Source organism: Bos javanicus, chromosome 4 (assembly GCF_032452875.1).
Source record: "Bos javanicus breed banteng chromosome 4, ARS-OSU_banteng_1.0, whole genome shotgun sequence".
In the NCBI taxonomy this organism is placed as follows: Eukaryota; Metazoa; Chordata; class Mammalia; order Artiodactyla; family Bovidae; genus Bos; species Bos javanicus.
The window spans coordinates 114,613,705-114,637,546 of NC_083871.1; the positions used below are offsets into that span (position 1 = coordinate 114,613,705).

Below are 23,842 nucleotides of genomic sequence, written 5' to 3' on the forward strand. Positions count from 1 at the left end.
TGTTATCTGGATTTTCTCTTATCTGTAGTCAAACCTAATGTCAAGTGAAGCTAAACCCATGTGCCCCTCAAGTCTGGCAGGAGTTAAGCAGTGTCACTGTCTCCCTCAGGAATTTGAATGTGCCCTTAAGATCCGCTCTTAACCTGAGGTTCTCTGAACACGCAGGTCGCTGTACATCCTGGTGGGCAAAGGTGGGGAGAGGCCCCCACACGCTTATTTGGAACTTCTTTGGCTGGAGGAACAAACATGCGCAAAAGAGGCACGGCTGCCGCTCCTGGCCGCCACCCAAACTGAGCTACAGCCGAGGCTCGAGGAGGGTAGAGTGGAGTCAGCGGAAGCGGAGAGGCCTGGATGAGAGCGGACGTGCCGGGGGGTGAGGCGTGACGGGACAGGCAGGCCGGGGCTCTGGGGAGCATGGGGTCACTTACAGGTGCCCGCGTGGTACTTGAGGGCGCTCACGCTGTGTCTGTGGGCCGTGAACGTGCGCACACGCTCGCCGGTGTCTGCCAGCCAGCACTTGACCGTCCTGTCGGCGCTGCCCGAGTACACGTGCCGGTTTACCAGCTGCGGGCAGGGGGAGGGGGGAGGTTGGCACCGGACACAGCAGGCCAGCTCAGAAGCCCCTCCAAACCTCTGTGTGTAAGCGGGGAGGGGCACGTGCAGGTCTTAGTGGAGAAACTGGACGAGCCAGAAATGCCCCTGCCCGGGGGTCCCACCCACTCGCCCACTCTGGTGCCCGAGGTCATGCTGCCCACCCCCACCTCCTCTGCAGGGCAGTGGGGGTCAGGCGGGCTTGCAGGCATCAGACAGACCCAGCTGCAGAGCCTCTCTGGCCCTTGGCGCTTTGCCAAGTCACTGACTCTGCTCTTAGCCGCTTCACCCACAGTGAGGACCAAGCCAGCCCCTTCCTCATGGGGCTCAGACCCAACCACACAGCACTCAGCACCCTAACTGCAGGGGCCAGGAAATGTCGGCTGCCGCTGCCGGCATTACCACCAGGCGTTTCTGGTTAGCAGTTTCCTACTGAAGAACAGCCTGGCCCCCGGAAAGGTCACGGGAATCCACCTGTAGCTACTGTAGGTCCCAGGATTGTCCCAGCTGAGAAAACGGCTCCCAGGGCAGGGCGTTCACGCTAGACTTCCGCTCCAGGGAGGGCACGCGGGAGAGAGAAAGGTCTAGAAATAACCTGACTGGCTGTGGCATGTGTGAGGTAGCCCTCTGCTGGGACCAGAGCTGGACACCCAGGGGCCATCACGGGGTCCTGGCCCCCGCCTTTGGAGACAGGCTTCCCCAGTTCCCGTGTGTCCCCCGCCCCCTCCGCTAGGGTGGCATTCACACCCCTGGTGGGTGCTGCAGGAGGTGAGGAATGGGCTGGGGAGACAAGGGCAGGGGGGCATGAGGAGGCGCCGGCGGGTGGGTCCCCAGCTGCCATTAGCTGGCTATGGCACCAGGTCTCCTCCACTTGGCAGAGCCCAGGAGGATGGGGGCCAGGCGACAAGCCCTGGAGAGAGCCAGGGATTGCACTGCTGGGGCCTGGAACCCCTGGAAGCTTAGGGAAGAGGAGACCCTTCTCCAGGGGCAATGGGTGGTGGGCGGAGCACACGCTCCTGACTTTGCCACAACCCACTCCTGACTCAGTGGCCCCTTATTATCTCCTAGTTTAAATCCCAAAGGATAGGACTCTGGCCCACCTCCTCTTCCCACCCCAGCCATCGCACAGGTCAGACTTGGCCTTGGGCAAGTCGCTAAGACAGAGGCTTTGGGGGTTTCCTGTGGACCAAGTGGGCGACCAGCCTGGCCTGTGCCTCCCAGGCCCTGCCCTGCAGTCCTACTGGGGTTATGACCAGCCCAGCCAACGGAGCCTGGCTTCTGGCTTCTCTTACTGGCGTCCACTCAACCAGGACAGGGCCAAGGTGACATCCGCCTGCCTGAGCGCTCTAGCAGGATCCAGAACCTCACCCGAGTCCTCCCTCCGTCTGTGCCACCACTGATGGCGGCAGGGCTCCTGCTTGGTGCCCCCACCTGCTCCTGGCCTTTCGGGGGCCCCCCCGAGCCCTGTACACAGAGTCTGGGATGTGGCCGGCTTCCCCAGGCCCCTGTGTCCTCACTGTCCCTAGAGGACCCTGGACATACACCGTCTTCCCCTTTACAAGTCCTCTCTGCACGGGAGGTGCCCCCAAGCGGACCCCCCTCATTCTTTATGGGAGATCCGCCCTCCAGGGCCCCTCCTCACGCTGCCCAGCACCATCTGCCTCCTGCCCCCCAAGCCTATTGCCACTGGCCCCCGTGTTTCCTGACTGTACGCCCCCACCCCCGCTGTGTCCCTCCCAGAGGCAGCCCCAGACCTCCAGTGATCACACTCTCCAGACTGCCCACTGGGATTCCCAGACCTCTCAAGGGGAGCGTGTGAGGCGGAGACCCCAGTGGTGCATCTGAGCCCCGTGGCCTCCACACCGCTGCCCTCTCCAGTCCACAAAGGAGGCACGGAGGGTCCACAGCGGCTGCGGCAAAGGGAGGACGCCTCCTGCTCAAAGCAGGGGTCCTGATGATGCAGGGCCTGGCGCATGTGCCCCAGAACCAGCAAGCAGGGACTTCCCTGGTGTTGCAGTGCATGGGCATCCGCCTGCCAATGCAGGGCACACGGATTTGATCCCTGGTCCGGGAAGGTTCCACTTGCCATGGAGCAACTAAGCCCATCAGTTCAGTTCAGTCGCTCAGTCGTGTCCAACTCTTTGTGACCCATGGACTGCAGCAAGCCAGGCCTCCCTGTCCATCACCAACTCCCGGAGCTTGCTCAAACTCATGTCCATCAAGTCGGTGATGCCATCCAACCATCTCATCTCTGTCGTCCCCTTCTCCTCTAACTAAGCCCATAAGCAACAACTCCTGAGCCCTCTTGCCCTAGAGCCTGTGCCCCGCAACAAGAGAAGCCACTGCAATGAGGCCCGTGCACTGCAACGGAAGAGTAGCCCCTGCTCACCGCAGTGAGAGAAAGCCGGAGCATCAAAGACCCAACTGAAAATAAACACATGATTAATTAAAGAAAAAAAAAAGAAAGAAAGCACCAAGCAGCACACTTTCAAAGCACAAACCCCAAGCCCAGAGGCTGACAAGCTGGCGGACGCCTCACGGCTCGCCTGGGCTGGTTTCCTGAAAGGACCCCCGGGGGGCAGCAGGGGAGACCAGGGAGGCTCCAGGCAGACGGAGACAGCAGGAGGGACCTGACAGGGCGAGTCTCAAGGGCCGGTCTCGCAAGACTCCCGGTGGCCAAGGCAGCTCCAAGGGACAGGACCTGGGGCCATCTCCCTGCGGGGTGATCGCCCAAATGGAGGGCAGCTCGAGGCCCGCAGGCCTGGGGGTCCGCACCCATGGCCCTGGGTGGGGGAGCAGGCCTCACCCTCGCCTCGGCTCATGACAGGCCTTGTACCGGAGCAGCGGGAGAGAATCCCCTGGGCCAGGCGGTGCACAGGGCCAGGTGCAGAGCATCGTGTGACCCTGACACGCCCTGAAAAGCTGCTCATTAAAAGCCCAGGTTACACGTTCAGTCCTGGGTTTAAATCCTGCCTCTACCCCTACCGGCTGGGAGACCCTGGGCAAGTTGCTTAACCCGCGCTGAGCTTCCGTCTCCTCGTGTACCAAATGAGAAAAATTAATCTCCATCGTGAGTATCAATTCAATCATGTCGGCAGCCTGGTCGAACCTAGTGGCTGGAAAGTACACCTAAAAGGCAACAGCAACCTCTGCCCCCAAACACCCCCCTACCCAGGGGCTTTTGCAGAAAAAGAACGGAGCGCCCCCAACGACGCCACGGATGGTCAGGCAGGCACCCCACCGCCCTTGGACTGCCCCACACTCGACCGCACCTTTCCTGTCCCTGTCTGGCTGTCTTTGAAATATTTCTTTAAAAAGACATGAAGTATTGTGATCCATTTTGTACACTTTTGTGTGTATTACATTTTAAAAAGTTAAATACAAAAAAAACAAAGTATTTCAAAAAGGTATCAACTAAGCATGACAGAGTGTTAATACCTCATTTCAAGAGGCGGCTACATAGAGTCTGTCCTAGTGTCTGCTACGCTTCATGGTTCAAATGTTTCACAACAAAAAATTTAAAAAGCATAACATATGAAGGGACAGGAAAGATTCTCCACTTTCTCTTTCTTCACAAGGACCACCTGCCCGAGCCCAGACCCTGGGAGCTTCTGGGAAGAGTGGGGGTAAGGGAGCAGGGCCCCTTGGTGGTCAGCGGGCTTGACCTTGAATTTGCTACCTGGAGGTGAGCCCTGGCCTCTGCTCTGGCCCACCTTCTCCACAGGAGGCCCGTGCACACCTGGCTCCACCCTGACCTGGCTTCTGGAACCCTCTGGGGCTGGCTTGCTTGACCCTGGATACACGTCCCCTAGTGAAGGGGAAAGGCAGAGGCCCCGCGGGACTTGGCCGATTTCTCGGGCCCCCCTTCTGCTCCCAGAAAGTTCCGAGTGGGCTGCAGGTGGAGGATGCTATGGTGGGTACCATATCCATGCAGGCCCATGGCTCAGAGGCAGGTTCATCTGTTCTCCTAGCCTCTGAAAAGGCGGCCCACAAGTTTATCTCCACACACAGAAGGACCTGACCAGGCACAGTGTACACAGGGCAGCCCCCCAGGGGGCTAGACTCCAATAAAAAAAAATTTTTTTTTAATTAAAAAAAGATACCAGGTAGCCAACTCTCAGCTCAGCACCCACGCCCCCATCACCAGTCTCCCTCAAGCAAGATCTGAGTTAGAAAGACACCATTTGTGTTAACACAACCAAAGACACATGGCCACTCTGGGGTTCACCAGGGTCAGAGGTCATTCTGTCCAAGCACAGTGGAGACCTTCTCTACTCCACTGGTCCTGGGGTCCCAGGGCTGCCCTTCACCCCCAGAACCCAAAATCGGGCCTCCTGGCCCAGCTCTCCAGGGGACGGCCGCATGCCGCTTCCTGACACCTTGAGCACACCCCATCGCTGCCCTGGTGGCTCCTAGAGCCTCCGTGTCACCAAGCCCTGGACCCCAACCTGCTCATCTCGGGTGTGGGAACCAGCCTGGAGAAGGGAAGAGGCCGTGGCCACAACCAGGACCAGGAACACCCAGACCCTGATATTTCGACAGAGGGAGGGACCACATCCAGCAGATGTGCTCACTGAGTGTGGCCAGCGCATCCCCAGAGGCTCCAGAGCAAGTATCACGGGCTGACGGGTGTCAAGAACAGGCTCCAAGGCAGGCACCGTGTCTGCGTCAACTCAGGAAATCCTCACGACTGCTGAGGAGAGGCACAGCTCCGGGTCCGGGATCCCTGATCCAGATCACAGGGCCCGAGGTGTTTCGGGAGCTTTTGGACTCGCGGAACACACGCATGCTTCCACAGCAAAGTATCTTCGTGCATTCCCAGGAAGTGGGATGAGCTGACCCACCACCAGTCTCCTGTCTGTTCAGGCCAGGCTTTGCCGCCAAGCGAGTTTTGATGCCCAGGCTAAGGAAAAAACTTCATTTCTTTTGGGAACTTCTGGATTTAGGAATTATGGACCACAGTTGGGCTTCCCAGGTGGCTCAGCGGGTAAAGAATACACCTGCAATGCAGGAGACGCGGGCAGACGCAAGTTCAAGCCCCAGGCCAGGAAGATCCCCTGGAGGAGGGCATGGCAACCCCCTCCAGTGTTCTTGCCTGGAGAATCCCATGGATAGGGGAGCCTGATGGGCTACAGTCCATGGGGTCTCAAAGAGCTGGACATGACTGAAGTGACTGAGCATGCGTGGAGAGACCACAGTTTGTGGGTAGACCTGATCCTCATCTCACAAGGAAGGAAACAAAGATTCACGTGTGAACAACAGCCCTCACCCTGTTCCTGTGAATGTGATGTATTTGGAAACAGGTCCCTAAAGAGGCAATTAGGACCTGCTGGTGGTCCAGTGGTTGGGGCTCCACGCTTCCATGGCAGGGGACGCAAGTTTGATCTCTGATTGGGGGACTAGAATCCCACACATCACGGGGCATGGCCAAGATAGATGTAAGAATAAAAAAAGTGCCCTGAACATTTATTGGAAGGACTGATGCTGAAACTCCAATACTTTGGCCACCTGATGCGAAGAGCCATCTCACTGGAAAAGACCCCAATGCTGGGAAAGACTGAAGGCAGGAGAAGGGGACGATAGAGGGTGAGATGGTTGGATGGCATCACAGACTCAATGGACATGAGTTTCAGCCAGCTCTGGGAGATGGTGAGGGACAGGGAAGCATGGTGTGCTGCAGTCCATGGGGTTGCAAAGAGTCAGACACGACTGAGCAACTGGACAACAACTTTAAAAGAGGTAATTAAGCTAAAATGAGGGCACTAGGGTGGAACCTCATCCAGTGTGATGAGTGTCCTTACAAGAGGAAATGCGGATGCAGAGGGAAGACCACATGAGGATACAGAAGGGCCATCTACAAGCGGAGGAGAGAGGCCTCGGAAGAAACCGACCCTGCCCACACCCTGCTCTTGGACTTCCAGCCTCCAGAGCGGTGAGCCAACCAGTCTCTGTTGTTCCAGCTGCCCCATCTGCGGTTACTTTGTTACACAGCCTAAGCTGACTGGTACACAGGGTGGGCAGCCACTCTGAGCCTGACCCAGGGAAGGTGCCGGGGGGCCCCCAGCAGTCAGGCAGGTCTCACCTCCAGACAGATGACGGAGCCCTGGTGCTCCCGGAACACGCGCAGCTGCTGGCCGCTCAGGATGTCCCAGGCACGGACGGTGGCATCCGTGCTGCCTGTGAAGGCCGTGCGGCCCGGCGCATCCAGCACCAGGCAGAGCACAGCGCCCGTGTGGCCCCGCAGTGTCTGATGGCAGCAGCCACTGGCCACCTGCCACACCTTGGCCGTGGCATCCGTGCTGCCTGTCACCAGGAGGCCCCCGGCCACCGCCTCTTCCACGCAGGGGGCCCCAGCGTAGGCCAGGGTCAGCACACAGTTGCGGTGACCCCGGAACTCCCGGGCCACCTGCCCCCTGTCCACGCTCCAGGCGCGGGCCGTCCGGTCATAGGAGCTGCTGAAGAGCTGGTTGTCGGCGACTAGGATCCTGGTGGTGAGACAGGAAGGGTCAGGGGTCAGGCAGCAAAGGGCTGCCCGGCAGGCCGGCACGGGGTCCCCTGTGACTGGTGACTGACGTGTTCAATGAGCCCAGGAGATGGATGAGAAACTGGAAATGCTCCCAGCGATTGGCAGACACGAATTGGAGAAAAACCTCAAGGCCAAGGAATCTCGAACCCCCTTTTCAAGGGACAGTGAGGCGGCTGGGGGAGGCCATGGGGGAGCAGAGCCTCCCAAGCAGTAAATATTCCCGATTCTTACTCCCGTTCTGATGTACGCTAAGCATTTCTCCACAGAAAATACACTACAACTCTGTGTGTAACTTCACAGGGCATGAGAGCGGACCCTAATTTACACACTCACCCCCAGAGGCAGCTGCCTGAAGCTGGAATGGGGTGTGTCATCTATGTGGGGACAGAGGGGTCAGGACCCCCCACCACAGAGTCAGAGGAACCTTGTGATCCCTCTTTTTTTTCAAGTTTATTTATGTATTGGCTGCGGTCAACACGGGACTGCCAGGGAAGTCCCCAGGCGAGACCTTTTGAAAGAGAGGGCATGAGATGATTAGCCTGCATACCTGATAGACAGGAGGCCCCCACCTGCTGCAACTAGAGAAAAGCCTGCAGCAACGGAAGACTCGGCACAGCCAATACATAAATAAACTTTAAAAAAAAGAGGGAGCACGGTTCCATCCCCGGTCAGGGAACTGAGATCCCGCGTGCTGTGCCGTGCTGCCAAAAAATGTAAACATTAAAACCATAAAAAGGTCTCGCCTGTGAGCCGAGCACAGGCAGGGGGAGAGACGGATATGGAGTGGAGCGGACCCTCCGCCCGCCTCTCACCCAGGATCGTCCTCCCGCCCACGAGTCGTTAAGGAAGCAGCCCGCACACTCTCAATAGGCGCCAGCTTCTTCCCTAACGCCAGGAGGTGCGGTTTTCACCGCATGGGTGCTTCTAAAGGCAAGTGATGACCTGGCACCCTGGGTGACGTCCCGGGGGCCCGAGTCCCGCCTGTGTGGCCTGTGATGGCAGGGACGCTGGGCCAGGCCGGTGTCCCCAGAAGCTCACACACCTGGCCCTGCTCTGAAACCATGAGAAGCGAAGTCCACGTCCTCACCCAGGGACACGGAACGTTTGTGAGCACAGCTATGTAACAATGCAAATACGCACCCGGAGATGTTCAGAACAGCCAACTGCTCAAAAGGAGTCTCTGGGTGTGTGTCTGTGCTTGAGTGCATATGTGTGTTTGCCTGTGAACATGTGTGCTCAGCAGAGCATAATTTCTGTGCAGATTTACTTCTCAGGAGTCACCTGCAAATGTAGGAGACCCTGGTTCGATTCCTCGGTCAGGAAGATCTGCTGGAGAAGGGATAGGCTCCCCACTCCCGTCTTCTTGGGCTTCCCTGGTGGCTCAGCTGGTAAAGAATCTGCCTGTGGGAGACCTGGGTTCCATCCCTGGGTTGGGAAGATCCCCTGGAGAAGGGAAAGGCTGCCTCCTCCAGTATTCTGGTCTGGAGAATTCCAGGGACTGAACAGTCCATGGGGTTGCAAAGAGTCAGACGCTGAGCAACGTCCACTTTCACTTCTGAGGAGCGGTTGGGTACAGTCAGGGCTGGCTGGCCACCTGAGACGGGACCCTCTCCACCTGCCCCTTCCTCTGTCGGCCCTTCCAGCAGCACCCAGCCTCACAAGAGGAGTTGCCCCCAGGCCCACAGTCTTCCTCAGTCACAGACTTCTTTCTCGAGGTAGACCACTGCTGGGAACTAATTTCCTGGCGGCCCAGTGGTCAAGACTCTGAACACTCACTGCTGAGAGCCCGGGTTTGATCCCTGGTTGGGGAACGAGGATTCCTCAAGGTTCAAAACCAAAAAAAAAAAAATATATATATTTAAATAAATAAGTGGGACAGCAGGCTGGGCAGAGGCCAGCAGTAGCTGAGACCCAAGTCCTCATCCCAGCCCTCCTCCACCCCTGCCTGGCCGGGCCTGGCCTCCCAGGTCCCTGGTCCCCACCTGCTCTGGCTAAGGGGGGTGGCGGCTTGGGGGAGGGGAATCAGAGCTCAGCTGCAGGAGGCAGGGGCTGGAGCTCTCCTGGGGTCCCCACTGGGGTCCTTCTCCTCTCAGCACCATCCTGAGTCAGTGTGACACTTTGGCCTTTCTCCTGCCCTGTGTGAGCATCCATCCGTCGGGGGCCATCAATGACCAAACTGGCCCACCATTTCCACTCGCTGTGTGCCGGACCAGCCGGCCAGACAGGTCCCACCCGGCCCCAGGCTCTGCAAAGCCCACACTGGCTGAAAACAGCCTTTGCTCCCTGTCCTCTGCAACCACGGCCCCCATAGCGCCTGGTTGCACGTTCTTCGCCTAGTTAACTCCCTGGAGAGGCGCCCTTCCCGGTCCCTGAGGTCAGGAGGGCCCAAGGGCAGGTGCCCAGACTCCAGATACTACCAGGGGGCGGGGGGGGCGGGGTTTGAGACGGCCCCAAGTTACAGAAATACTGTCCAGCGGATCTGATCAGCAAGGAATTTCCATGGCTCAGCTCAGACCCAAACTCGATACGTTTTTGGAAAAACTCAAACCTCTGTGAGAAGGAGCGGCTGGGATATTTTCAACAGCAACAGGGAAAGAAGAGGTTGAAAAACATCCTCGACTCCCTCTGCAGAACAAGCCCCATTCTGCTCCTCCTCCAAGCGCCCAGTCCAGCATCAGGCACCAATTAAGCCGTTTCCTCCGGAATCTGCTCCCATCGGTAGGAGCTGTAGCCTCCAAGGCCTTTCCCTGCACCCAGCTGGGGGCAGTTGTGCTGTAGGGCCAGCGAGGATGTCCAGGCACCAGTCTTAGGGTTGGTGATGCCTCCCTGTCCGCATCTCCACCTCCCAACCTGGCCCCCACTGACCCCCAACACACACACACCTGCAGCCCTGGGCAGTTGGCACTTGTCACACCCGGGGACACTTCTGTCCTGGGGCTTCCACTGCCCTGTGCTCCTGGCCACCTCCCCACACGTCCACAGGTGCTCCTCACAGAAGCTAAGTTCCTCCAGGGCAGGGGCCCCACAGCCTACATCTCGGTCCCCAGTCCTCACCCCCCGGCCCCACTGACCTGTTCACGATGGACGTGTGTCCCCGGAACACCTGCAGACACTGCCCGGTCAGCACATCCCACTTCCTGATGGTGCAGTCAGCGCTGCAGGTGAAGGCGGCCTCGTCCTCCAGCTGGCAGAAGGTCACGTAGCTCTCGTGTCCTGCAGACGAGGGGAGGACATGTGAGCGCTGCGGGGCAGGCCTGCTCCCTGAGCGTGTTTGAGACGCGGAGGAAGGGAAGAAAGCAGCTTGCGGGCAGTTTGGGCTGAGTCCAGAAGGGACCGGCACTTCAAAACAGTGCTGTAACTCTGGGAGACTCTCAGGAATCGTGGGGAGCCAGGAGCAATTCAGGGAGCACTCAGCCTGCCCCGGAATCCTTCCTCACTTCTCTGCTTCCCTCCTCCTTCTTAACCATCTTCTTTTAGTCTTTTTAAAAGAAAATATTTATTTACTTATTTACTTGGCCGTGCCGGGTTTTGGTTGCAGCACGTGGGATCTTGTTCCTGGGCCTCCTGCACTGGGAGTGCAGAGTCCTAGCCACTGGACCACCAGGGAAGCCCCTCCTTTTCTTCAAACTTTTCAGCTCCTTGTATTTACTCAGTCATTCAACGAGCCCCATGTTATAGAGGCAGGAAGAACAGAGGCCAGGGGCATGGTCTTTGGAACCAGATTGCCCAGGAGAGCAGCCTGGTGCTGCTACTGGCTGCCTGGGGGCAAGTTATTTCCCTCTCTGTGCCTCGATTTCCTCACCTGAAATGGGGAGACTGCCGCTGCCTGAGTCACGGGGCCACTGCACAGGGTGCGTAAATGCTAGCTGTGAGCTGTCCTTACGTTTGGGGAGAGACCCTGGTGGGCAGAACACGGGCCCCAAACAGAGCTGGTTCCTAATTGCTGGAACCTAGAAATGTTGCCTTTCTTGGAAAAAGACACATTTACAGGTGCAACTCATTAAGGAGGACCCTGAGATGGGGAGATGATCCTGGATATCAGGATGGGCTCTACATGCCTTCACAAGCATCCTCATAAGAAGGCAGAGGGAGGGCTCAGGACATGGAGAAGGCATGCTGAAGAAGGAGCAGAGACGTGCGGCTGCTGGCCCTGAAGACCGGAGCGATGAGGCCACAAGCCAAGGGATGCAGCAGCTGCCAGAAGCTGGAAAGGTGACTACGGTCTCCCTGCAGGTTTTAGAGGAAACCTGGATTTCGTCCCAGTGACACTGATTTTGGGCCTCCAGATTTGTGCCATAATAAACTTGTTTCAAGGAAACCCAGTGTGATCATCAGTCACAGCACCCACAGGAAACACTTACAGATCCAGGGATAAGTAAGACACGTCCCCTGCAAAGACTTTGCCAACAAAGGTCCATATAGTTAAAGCTGTGGTTTTCCCAGTAGTCTGTATGGACGTGAGAACTGGACCATAAAGAGAGCAGAGCACTGAAGAATTGATGCTTTTGAACTGTGGTGTTGGAGAAGACTCTTCAGAGTCCCTTGGACTGCAAGGACATCCAACCAGTCAATCCTAAAGGAAATCAGTCCTGAATATTCATTAGAAGGACTGATGCTGAAGCTGAAGCTCCAATACTTTGGCCACCTGATGCAAAGAACTGACTCATTGGAGAAGATCCTGATGCTGGGAAAGATTGAAGGCGGGAGGAGAAGGGGACAGAGGATGAGATGGTTGGATGGCATCACCGACTCGATGGACATGAGTTTGAGCAAGCTCCGGGAGATAGTGGAGGATGGGGAGGCCTGGCGTGCTGCAGTCCATGGGGTCGCAAAGAGTTGGACACGACTGAACAACAACTTGCCTTCCAGGAGAACAGCCAGGCCAGAAGGAGGGACAGTTGGCCAAGAGTGACGGGTGCAGGGACAGTGCATGACAAGGGTCAGCAGAACAGATGCCGGGTGTGGTGGGTGAGGAAGGGTCTCTGTGGTGTCTGTCCAGAGAAGAGGAAGTGTCTGAGCAAGGAGATGGCACACACCAAGCAGGGGGGCCCCTGGGGCCAGGACTCAGGCACTCAGCAGAGAAGGTGGATGAAGCAGACAGGGCGAGGGCAGAGGTCTGGGACGGAACGAGGGCCATGCAGCCCGGGGTCTCGCCAAGCGCACTTGGCCATCGCTCTTACGGGGCAGTTGTCTGATCTTCCGGCTCTCACCCTGGCTGTGGGGTTGATCTTTACACCTCGAGCCTTATTATGCAGCCCTGGGGACCCTTGATCCCTGGACACAGAAGAGCCTGTTTTCCAGGTAAGCGTTTGCTTGTATGTACATGGCTGAATCCCTCTGAGGTTCACCTGAAACCTTCACAACATAGTTTGTTCATCAGCTATGCGGGAGCTAACTTGCTGCAGTCTTGTCCGACTCTTTGCCACCCCATAGCTCACCAGGCTCCTCTGTCCATGGAATGCTCCAGGCCAGAATACCGGAGTGGGTAGTCCTTCCCTTCTCCAGGGGATCTTCCTGACCAGGGGATGGAGCCCAGGTCTCCTGTATTGCAGGCGGATTCTTTACCACCTGAGTCACCAGGGAAGCCCCTTAATGGCTATACCCCAATAGAAAATAAAAGTTAAAAGAAAAAAAAAAAGAAGAAGTGTTTTCATCTCGAATATAACCACATCCAACAGTAAACTGAAGCTGACTCTACTGGAGGAGAATTCAGAGACCAGAAAAATCAGTGGAATCAGAGGAATGTGAGACCTCAGAGCTATGTCACAGACAGGGCGAGTGATGAACACAAAACAAGAACGATGTGAGTGATGTATTTATGACATTAAAGATTTTGATCCGATTTTAAAAATTTCCTCTCAATGTCTGGTATCAATTAGACAAGGATTTAGAACCTCCTGAGCAGTTTCGAACTGATTCTCACTTTTTTTTTTTTGGCCTGGGGTTCAAGCTTAATTACTCTTGAAAGAACCCAACTTCGTGGGTTCTAAGAAACAGAATTTTTTTTAAAAAGTAAGAAATAAATATTTTCTTGGATAGCATATGCCAGGCCTCTAGGAAAACAACGTTTGTGAATTAAGTAAACATGAGATTGTTTCCATCAAAGTGCATGTCAGTTTAAAAGTCGAGGGCAAAATGTGTTTGGCAAAACGCGGCCCAGCTTTCTGCCAACCCCAAAATGTTTATATAATATTTGAGGGTTGTCAATGCGCTCTCCTCGAGACTGGATCTGCCGTCAGGAGGGGTTGGGAGCACTCAGCACCGAGACAGGGGTCCCCCAAAGCCCACCAAGACTAGGAAAGTGTCCCCCAGGGCACCACCCCAAGTCCAGACTAAGACTAAGGCGCTTAGTCCAAAATCTAAGCTCCTTCCGTGCCGTCTCAGCAGCATCGGACAGCAGGAAGGCAGAGCGCAAGTGCACCCACCAACCAGACCAAGGGAAGCGCTGAAATCCCAAGGCTGGCACCTCGGCTCGATGGAACTGTAGTCATTGGCCAAGACTGTGAGTGGGGCCGCTCCTCTGATTTGTAGAAGTTGAAACAACGATGGACACATGACTGCAAACCAACAGAAGTATAAACAAAGGCTTGAAGAAAAGAGGTAACAACGAAAAGAAGTTCTTCAGTGTGGAAAAGCTCATCTCTGAAGCTGGGCTGGACTGATCCTCCACCCTCTGGGGGGCCTGGCCGGGCTGGCGGGGGTCCCTGCACCAGTCAAGGCTCTTTCGTGCACACACCCCTTCTCCGGCACCAGACATCCATCTCACACCAAAGGGAGCCCTCCGGGCTTGGAGTCCTTGCCACACCGGGGTCCTGGGGGCTGTGAGCAAGCCCCTGGCTGTAACCCACAGACTAGAAGCCACCAAGCAACAACAGGGCCCCATCACCCCGGCAGGGTCACCGAGGATGCAGGCGGGAGGAGCCCTTGCGTCCCTGGGGACACAGAGCCTCGGCCACGAGCTGTTGGAATTGTGCAGAATAAGCAAGAAAGCCAAACGAAAAATAAATATTTTTGAAGGGCTGCAGAATGCAGATAAAATGCGGTTATTTTGTTCAAGAGAATATGCTGAGGCTCAGGGTTTCCTGCCAAGGTAGTTGGCCCTCCCGGCCTCCCGGCTCGCATGCCCTTGGACATGCTGGGGGGTTCAGAGTTGAAGTAACCCCTCCATGGGCAGGAGCGGCTCACCCCACCAGAGACCAGGGTCTGCAGGGGCAGAGGGGCCCAGGGCGGACATGGCCCTGCTGAACTCGCCTTCAGCTCAGCATGACGAGCTCTGCTGCCCCTGGAGTCTTCCGTTTGCGCAGTGGGGCCCCCTGCCCTTGTCCAAGCTGCTCTCTGCAGCCCCCCCCAGGCTCCCTGTCCCCACTCTGGGCTCCCTATCCCCCCCATGGGCTCCCTGTCCCCCCTGTGGGCTCCCTGTCCCCCACTGTGAGTTCCCTGTCCCCCCTGGGGGCTCCCTATCCTCCCTGTGGGCTCCCTGTCCTCCCTGTGGGCTCCCTGTCCCCACTGTGGGCTCCCTGTCCCCACTGTGGGCTCCCTGTCCCCCTTGTGGGCTCCCTGTCCCCACTGTGAGTTCCCTGTCCCCACTGTGAGCTCCCTATACCCGCTGTGGGCTCCCTGTCCCCCCCAGGGGCTCCCTATCCCCACTGTGGGCTTCCTGTCCCCCCCAGGGGCTCCCTATCCCCACTGTGGGTTCCCTGTCCCCCCCAGGGGCTCCCTATACCCCCCTGGGGCTCCCTGTCCCCCCCAGGGGCTCCCTATCCCCACTGTGGGCTTCCTGTCCCCCCCCAGGGGCTCCCTATACCCCCCTGGGGCTCCCTGTCCCCCCCAGGGGCTCCCTATCCCCACTGTGGGCTTCCTGTCCCCCCCAGGGGCTCCCTATCCCCACTGTGGGCTCCCTGTCCCCCCTGGGGGCTCCCTGTCCCCTCTCTCTGGGGGTTTCCTGTCCCCCCACCCCCCACTGCCATCAGGGCTCAGACAGTCGGGAGCTCCAGGAGGGGCCTCCAGTTCAGGATGTGTCCCCCGAGGCCCACAAACCAGGGTCCTGCCTCCCTGGACGAAGCCCCCTCCGCACCACGGCCGCCTGGGGAGGGTCAGCCCTGCTGAGACCCAGGTTCTGCGGTTTCCCACCCTCTGCCCACATTTGCCAAAGTCCCTTCATGAAACTCCGTGAGTGACCATTTGGGAGAGGCCGCTGGTTTCCTGCTGCTGCCCGAACACGGAAGCTCTGGCCGGAATGGACAGGGTCTGACAAAGCCACGGGGAACCCCGGCATGGGCCACACGCCCCCCAGGCTCCCACCCCCGCGCTGGTCTCTGTTGCCACCTCAGTGCCCGTCCTCAGCCCCAGCCTCTCTGGTCCTGCAACCTCAACCAAACTGCCGTCTGCTCCCATCCCATTCTCCTTGATCCGCTCCCATGGGGGAGCTCTCCTCCCAGGACGGTGGTCTCCACAGAGCTGGAGAATGAGTCACCAGTGTGGGCTTCTTTCCCTTCTGTGCTGAAAATCCAGGGCTGCTTTTTTACGGAACGCTTCTTTGACCGGGACAAAGCTAAGAACAATTTTGTTTCTGTCTGAATGTCTCCCCTGGGCACCTACGTGCCCTTTTAAAAGCACATATGAGATGACTCAGCAATCCCACTTGTGGGTACACACCCAGAAGGGAAAGCAGGGCCTAGGAGAGAGATTTGCACACCTGGGTTCACAGCAGCATCACTCACAAAGTCAGTGGAAGCAGAGCAAGTGTTCAAGGGTGGGTGATGGATAAAGATGAATTAGATCCACACAAGCGAAGAGGGTTCTGCTTTCAAAAGGAGGACATTCTGCCCCGTGTCACAGCCTTGGGGACACTGAGCGGACGGAAACACGCCATCACAAAAAGACAAAGTAATATGTATAAAATAAAAATATAAAAAGACAAATTCCACTTACACAAGGAACCCATGGGAGTCAAGTTCCCAGAGGAAGAAGCAGAATGGTGGGAGCCAGGGGCTGGGGAGGGAGAAGGGGGGTTATTGTTCGGTGGGGACGATGAAAAAGTCCTGGAGGTGGTGAGGTGATGGTTGCATGACATTTTTGAAGTTCAGTATCTCTGAGCTGGACATTAAAGATGGTTAAGATGGTAAACTTTATGTTACTTTTTTTTATATATAACAATTAAAAATTGTCTCCATTCCAGGCCCGCCTGGGACAAGAAGTGAACCCTGACTAGCCCAGCTCACCGAGTTCCTGCTCATCTGAAGTTCAAGCACACAGCCCCTCAGTTAAGCAATCCAATCTGCAAACTCCCCGGGCTGGGCCAAGTCTCTGGCACCTCTGAATCCGACATAGGCACCCAGTGCGGTCAAGCCAACTGGCAGGTGAGGGGACTCACAGGGAGGAGCGCAGAGGGCGAGCTAGCCTCAGTTTCCTCATCTACAAAATGGGATTGATACAGGGTTGTGAGAAGCAAACGCGGAAGAGCTTTGGAGCCGGCACAGTTCAGGGCCCAGGGGATGCTGTTTCTAATTTGTGCGTGAAGGGTAAGTCAGCAAATGCAAGGAACTAGGAGCTCTATATTCACTGGCTTGGTGCCCACCATGACCCTCTGAGGTTAGGTAACTATTCTTATCATCCCCAATTCACAGATAAAGCAAGTGAGGCTCGAGAAGTTATGTAACCAGATTCAGGCCCAAGCTGCCTGGCTCCAGAGCTCAGGCTCTGGACCATCAATGGTCCTTTCTGCTACCTGGTAGCCAAGTAGGGGTCATCTAGACGGGCAGGCGCCCACCAGGCTTCCAGTAGATAGGAGTGTGCTGTTTGTCTACACGGAACGGAAAACGATCACCACCCCCATCACGTGAGAAGGTGCTGTTAGAAGGAAGCTTGCAGGGGAACAGCCATCGTGGGCTGGAACCTCAGGCTGGGTCCCTGACTTAAGTGAGAACAGACCAGGACAGGAACCGCCACTGGGGGAAACGCTGTTGGCCCCACTGATCCCATGATGTGCCCCAAAGAAACAGGCACCCAAAGGCTAAAGGAGAAAAAGAGGCGAAGGGGAAGAATTACAGTGAAAACAATTCTTCCCTTTACAGAAGGCAATTAAGCCGTCTCTCTCACTATGAGCTCACCAATTACATTTGAAAGCCAGTTCAGGGGTTCACAGTTTCTCAGGGGCAGAGCTGCTGCGGGAGGGAAGCTCAGGGGATTGGTTTTGCAGCCTAGTCTCCAGGGGTCCCCATGGGTGACAGTGTGCCCGCTGAGCCTCTGTGCCACCAGGTACTGCCTGGCTCTTCCCACCCCCTGGCACAGGCTCCCTAAACCCTGCAAGATTCACAGAACAGCCTCTGGCCCCCAATTGCTTCTGATGCCGTGAGCTTGTCTGCAGAAGGAAACACAAGGCAGGAGCTGCCAACCCAGTCTGCTCTGCCCAACAAACCCAGGAGGGTGCCCCAGCGGGCTGCCCCTTCGCTGCCTTCGGTGGGCCCAGGGCTCTGCGGGGCGCCGGTCCCCACCTCGATGAGGCACCTTCCACAATGGGAGTGGAAAGAGCCTGGATCTGGAGTCAGGAGACCTCTAGGGATCAGGCTACCGCTGACCAGCCGCGTGGCCCCGGGAGGGCACGGCTGTCCTACAGCTCTGTCCTGGCAAGAGTAGGGCCAAGGGCGAGAAGGCTTCCCACCCAGCTGTGTGACCCTGGACAAGCACTGCAACCACTCTGTGCGTCAAGGATGTTGACAAGAGTACCTGCCTCACGAGGTGAGTATGCAGAAAACACTTAGAATGTGCAGCATGTTGGTAAATATCTGCACCTCCTGTATGTCTCATCAATAAACTGGTGTCATCATGGAGTGCTGTTCACAACAGCCAAGACAAGGGCACAAGCTAAGTGTCCATTGACAGATGAATGGGTAAATGTGTGGTACATACATATAATGGAATCTTACTCAGCCATAAAAAGAATGAAATATAGGACTTCCCTGGAGGTCCAGTGGTTAAGACTCTGCATTTCCACTGCAGAGGGGGTGGATTCGATCCTGATAGGGGGGCTACCCTGGGCTTCCCTGGTGGCTCGGCTGATAAAGAATCCGTCTGCAATGCGGGAGACCTGGGTTTGATCCCTGGGTTGGGAAGATCCCCTGGAGAAGGGAACAGCTACCCACTCCAGTATTCTGGCCTGGAATATTCTAAGTCCACGGGGTAGCAAAGAGCCAGACACGACTGAGCAACTTTTTCACTTTCTTTCAGGAGAGCTAAGATCCCACATGCCACGGGGCATGGCCAAGAAATTTTTTTTTAAAAAAAGAATGAAATAATGTCATTTGCAGCAGCATAAATGGACCTAGAGATTATCAGACTAAGCAAGTACAATATGCAACCGCTTATATGTGGGATCTAAAATACAACACAAATAAATCAACGTATCTATGAAACCAAAAACAGACTCGCAGACACAGGGAACAAACTTGTGTTTGCCAAAGGGGAGAGGAGATAGAGGAGCGTAGGAATGGAAGTTTGGGATCGGGGAGGCAAACTATCACATACAGGACGGCTCAACAAGGCCACGCTGTGTAGCACAGGCGCTGCAGTCAACATTCCGTGACAAGCTATAATGGAAAAGAAAATGAGAAGGGATATATTTAAGTCTATATATGTACAACTGAGTCACTTTACAGTACAGAAGAAATTAACACAACATCGTAAACCAACTATGGTTCATTAGGTCTAAAAAATTAATAAACAGGGAATTCCCTAGAGGTCCAGTGGAGAAGGCAATGGCACCCCACTCCAGTACTCTTGCCTGGAAAATCCCATGGATGGAGGAGCCTGGTAGGCTGCAGTCCATGGGGTCGAGAAGAGTCCGACGCGACTGAGCGACTTCACTTTCACTTTCCATTTTCATGCATTGGAGAAGGAAATGGCAACCCACTCCAGTGTTCTTGCCTGGAGAATCCCAGAGACGGGGGAGCCTGGTGGGCTGCCGGGGTCGCACAGAGTCGGACACGACTGAAGCGACTTAGCAGCAGCAGTAGCAGCTAGTGGTTGAGATGCCGAGCATCTGCTGCCCAGGGCGTGGGTTCAGTACCAGGTCAGGGAAGTAGGGTCCCATAACCCTCGCCTCAAAGCCCATAAATAAAATAAACTGGTGTCAAGTCTAACCACCTCATAATTGTAAGGGTTAGTAACAGAAGAAAATATGTACTTAGAAGAGTGTTGGTAAAATATAGGAAACTAAAATTTCAGGGCATCTTATTAGTACTTCACTGATTCAAAAAAAATCCTACAGTGGGGGGTGGAGCTGGCAAGTCCTTGCTTTCCATGGGACGGGGGTGCGCACAAGGATCATCATAAACTCAAAATGAGTCTATCTGTCCCTGACAATTCCTTACGTGCGAACCTTTATAACAGAAGACTCCATGGTGATGGAAAGGATCTTGGCAGCAGTCATCTCATTTGACAGCATTTTCCTGTCTCGGGGGACGGCCCCCAACCAGCCCCTGGTCAGAGAGTCCAGGTGACCACTAAAAGCAGTGCTGCTGTCCTGTGGGGATGAGCCACTGGAAGGGCCACTAAAGAGGGTGTGCGGGGGACTTACCAGGACAGAGCTGAATGAGGATGGCAGGGCAGGGCTGGGGCAAGGACGGGGGGCCCTGGGCAAAGCCAGGTGCCCATCAGGCCAGAATCACTCCTGAAAGGACCGGAGCTTGCTGGAGCAGAAACTGGCCTATAAACTGAGCTCCTACAAGGGCTTTCAGGCCCAGGGCTCCCCAGGCCAGCCGACCATTAGAGCCACATTGCAGTGTGTCAGACATGCCAGTTCCGGGCCTTCCCTGGGGGCCCCGGTGGTGAGGAATCCACCGGTCAATGCAGGGACCACGGGTTTGATCCCTGGTCCGGGAGGATCCCACATGTCACAGGGCCACCGCTGAAGCCCCCGAACTCTAGAGACCCTGCTCCCCAACAAGAGAAGCCACAGCAGCAAGAAGCCTGAGCACCACAGCTGGAGAGTAGCCCCCGATCGCTGCAACCTGAGAAAAGCCCGCAGGGAGCAAGGAAGACCCGGCTTGAGTGTGTGCTAAGTCGCTGCAGTTGTGTCTGACTCTCTTCGACCCCACTGACTGTAGCCCGCCAGGCTCCTCTGTCCATGGGATTTCCCAGGCAAGAATAGTGGAGTGGGGTGCCATTTCCTCCTCCAGGGGATCTTCCCGACCCAAGGATGGAATCTGTGTCTTCTGCCTTGGCAGGTGGGTTCTTTACCACTAGAGCCACCTGGGAAGGCCAACACCACCAAAAATAAAGAAAGAAATGCCAATTCTAGAGTCCCACCCCAAGGGCTCAGTGAAACCCAGACGTGGGAATCTGCATTTCTGAAAGCCCTCCAGATAAAAGTGTCACGCTTGGGAAACAATACCAACTGGATTTAAATTTTCTAACAGATCTACGTCTGGCCAAGTGTGTGACTGTCTCCGAGTGGTGGCTGACTCCCCACTATCCACACTGCCTCCCAAAGAGCAGGCAGCCCCAAACGGCACCCCTCCACTGCTCTTGTTTAAAACCAGCAGGGGCAGGAGCAGCCGTCCTGAAGCTAATTTCCTCCCCGTGCCTACAGGAGGTAGGGGGGTGGGGGAGGGGGCGGGCAGGCCACCCAGGATTTGCTGATTGTGGTGGAAAAATTCGTGGTGACAAACAACTGCGCGCACGGCAGGCAGCCTGGTGCCTCTGCCAGGGGCTACAGGGGCCACTCAGAGAGCGGAGGGGCCTGGCAGTCCGCTGCTGCAGGCATGTGACAGGCCCCCCGTGGGGGTGGGGGAATCCACCTCCCCACCAGTAAGTGCACAAATATAAATCGGCACGGGTGTATCCTCAGGGCTCTTTTATGAAGCAATACTTAAGCCGAAGTGTATCTCCTGCTGTTTCATGGCGTTTCCAAATAGTAGATGAAACCAAGCAGCGAGAGAGAGCAGGGCTGGGTGGTCGCATGAGGGAGGGGGTTTTCGACTCTGCCCCTCCCCGCGGGGTGGGGCTGCGTAAATGGCCGGCAAGCTACTTAATTAACTCCGTGCCTCAGTCTCCCCGCCTGCACAAACGGGCCAAGAGCACTACACCGTGCAGGCAGCACCCCCGCCGCCGCAGTGCCCAGGCCGCCGACCCAGCCCCCGCTGTGTCCAAAGGCTCGGGGACAGGAAACGTGAGGCCATAGGTCACAAGGCCAGCGAGAGAGAAGGCAGGGCGACACTCAGCTCAAGGGGCAGAGGTGCGGTTTTCTTTCAGTTTGTCACCACTGCGGTGACGGAAGTGGTTTCACCCAGGTGTTGACCGGACACTGCGCCCTCGCCGCCGCGCCCCTCGCCTCGCTGGCTGGGATCGCGGCCTCTCTGCACGCCCACCCTCACCCCGCCCCAGGGGGCTTTTCCACGAGGGTCCAAGGTGGGTGCGCGCTGGACTTGGGGGAAGGGGTCTGCGGACAGGTCAGAGGCTGGCGAGCGGCGGACAGGAGGGCAGGGCGAGCGGTCGGAGGACGCGGCCGGAAGGGTCTACCTTGCAGGAGGGCGCAGCACGTGCCGTCCTCCGTGCTCCAGAGCCGGGCCGTGCCGTCCTCGCTGCCCGTCAGCAGGCGCTGTCCGTCCGGGCTCAGGCTGAGCCAGTTGATGCCCCCGCGGTGGTCGGCGCAGACCCTCAGGGCAGACCCTCCGCCCCCCATCCCGCGGGTGGGGAGGGCCCTCGGAGGAGTCTGCGCGCCGCTAGGGAGGGGCCCCTCGGTGTCTTCGCGGCGGTTCCCTGCGGCTGCGTCCCGAGGCCATCGCGGGGCCTTCGGCTCCGGGCTCCTGCGGAGGCACCCGGCGCGGGTGAGGCGGGGGACCCTCGCTACCGTGCGCCCACCCGGCCTCCCGGCCCGCTGACTCGCCGGGGGCTGCGTCCCAGAGGGCGAAGCAGCCGCAGTTCCACCGGCGCGGAAAGCCTCCCGCCCCGCGCCCCCCGGGGGAGACCGCACCCACCTGCTCACGGTTGTCTCGGGGCGCGCTGGAGAGCGCGGGGCGCTGGGGACCGGTGAACCTGGGGAGTGAAGCGCCCCGCGCGCCCTCCTCGGCCAGAGCCGCGCGCTCCGGGCGGCCGAGTGGCGAACAATACAGTCCAGCCAGGCTCCTCCTCAGAGACCACCCCTCAACCTGTCCCCTCCCACTTCTCGGGCCTGCCCTCCCGCAGCACCCACCCCGACCGCCGCTCCCGATCTCTCAGGACCGACCTTAGCCCGCGGTCCCCGCGCCTGCTCCCGGGGACGCTGCGGACCGCTCCGCGTGCGATCGTCCGGGCTGCCCGGCCCGCGCCTCAGGGCTCCAGCCCTCGCCACCCTTGCCTGGACCAAAGGCCGGGACAACGAGGAGGAGAAGAGGGTGGACTGCAGGGTCGGGGTTGGGGAGAGGCGCACGCGGGGAGCTCACTCAGGCCCGCGAAAAGTTGGTTCCCTCCAGGCTCCTCGAGGACCCTAAGGACCCTGCAGAGGCACTCTTGGGGGACCTGGGGTCCGTCCTCCTTGGAGAGCGCCCTTAGTTCGCCTTAACTGGGGAATCGCGTGCAAATTCCGAATTCTAAGGAAGTCCCGCAAGGGGACGGGGAGTGCCCAGCGCCCCCAGGATCGATCGGCAGCCTCTGACGGTCCCCCGAGGTCTCGGCCGGGATCCCAAGTCCCCGCGGCAACCCCGGCCGGCCGCAGCCCCCTGCAGCGTCGATCTGCCAGTTCCCCTTTGGCAGTTCCGGCGCCGGCTCCGCGGGGGGCGGGGAGGGTCACCCCCCCACACACACACACTCGGATCCTCCAGGTCCTAGAGGCAGCAGGATTTCCCGAATTCTCCGGGTCCCTTTAGAGAATCTAGCCCGGAAAATTTCAGATCGGATTTGTGTTTGTGTGATTTGAGGGACGCGGGGCGGGGAGTGAGGTGGCTTTGGAAACCCAACCCTCATCACGACCTCCAGACCTTCTCCCAATGATTCACCGTGTCCAGACTCCGAAAGAAAACCCCAGAATGGGATCCCATGGAGCACTGGGCCATTTATTCTCCACTGGTCAAAACCAGAGGAAACCCATTCTTTCTTTCCCCAAATTTCTGAATCACCGTGCAGCTAGGCTTAAGGAGAGGGAATTTACTTCCTAAGAGATGGGTCTGGGAGGGGGCTTTGGAATGAGATTTGAAGTTGTTGGAAAAGACTGGTGGGGTGGGTTGAAAGGAGGAGAAAGGAGGCTGCTGGGCACCATCAGGAGAGAGGAAGGTGGAAAGGGCAGGGATGTTCCCAAGGTGGACTCTTCAGAAAGGAGATGCCCACTGGGAGGAAGGAAGGACTCTGGGGGTCCCCACTGTACAGAGAGATGGGGTAGACGGTGGCCGGTGACACAGGTTCAGAGATGCTTCTACCGGCTGCTCACGAGTGCACTTTGGGACCCACGTCCTTACAGGGGCCATTACAACATGCAGATGTGAAGACTAAAGGTATCTGGCTGTACAGGTATGGCCTACTGGTTGGGCTGGGGACAGAGTGCGGGAGTCACGGGCATGCCTGGGAGCTGCAGCCTTTGGGGAAGATGAGGTGAAGAATGAGGAGACAGAGACTTCCCTGGAGGTCCAGTGGTTGAGACTCCACACTCCCAATGCCGGGCGCCCCGGTACTGGAAGGACAGATGCTGAAGCTGAAGCTCCAGTACTCTGGCCACCCAATGCAAAGAGCTGACTCATTGGAAAAGACACTGATGCT

General features: G+C 57.3%; 1 protein-coding gene across 3 annotated transcripts in view; it reads right to left on the reverse strand.

Annotated features, from left to right (window-relative positions):
- WDR86 (WD repeat domain 86) overlaps nucleotides 1-22,849 on the reverse strand; it is a 40,020-nt gene extending 17,171 nt beyond the window's left edge. For 2 of the 3 annotated variants that reach the window (XM_061415224.1, XM_061415225.1), the window contains exons 1-5: nucleotides 22,093-22,848; nucleotides 21,635-21,921; nucleotides 10,189-10,330; nucleotides 6,674-7,076; nucleotides 429-564 (exon numbers count right to left, since the gene is read on the reverse strand). In XM_061415224.1, coding sequence (XP_061271208.1) covers nucleotides 429-564; nucleotides 6,674-7,076; nucleotides 10,189-10,330; nucleotides 21,635-21,797 — 844 coding nt within the window. In that variant the 5' untranslated portion in view covers nucleotides 21,798-21,921; nucleotides 22,093-22,848. Of the gene's footprint in view, nucleotides 1-428; nucleotides 565-6,673; nucleotides 7,077-10,188; nucleotides 10,331-21,634; nucleotides 21,922-22,092 lie in introns of all 3 variants that reach the window. The other variant, XM_061415223.1, reaches the window with a different exon arrangement.
- Between the last annotated feature and the right edge of the window lie 993 nt (nucleotides 22,850-23,842).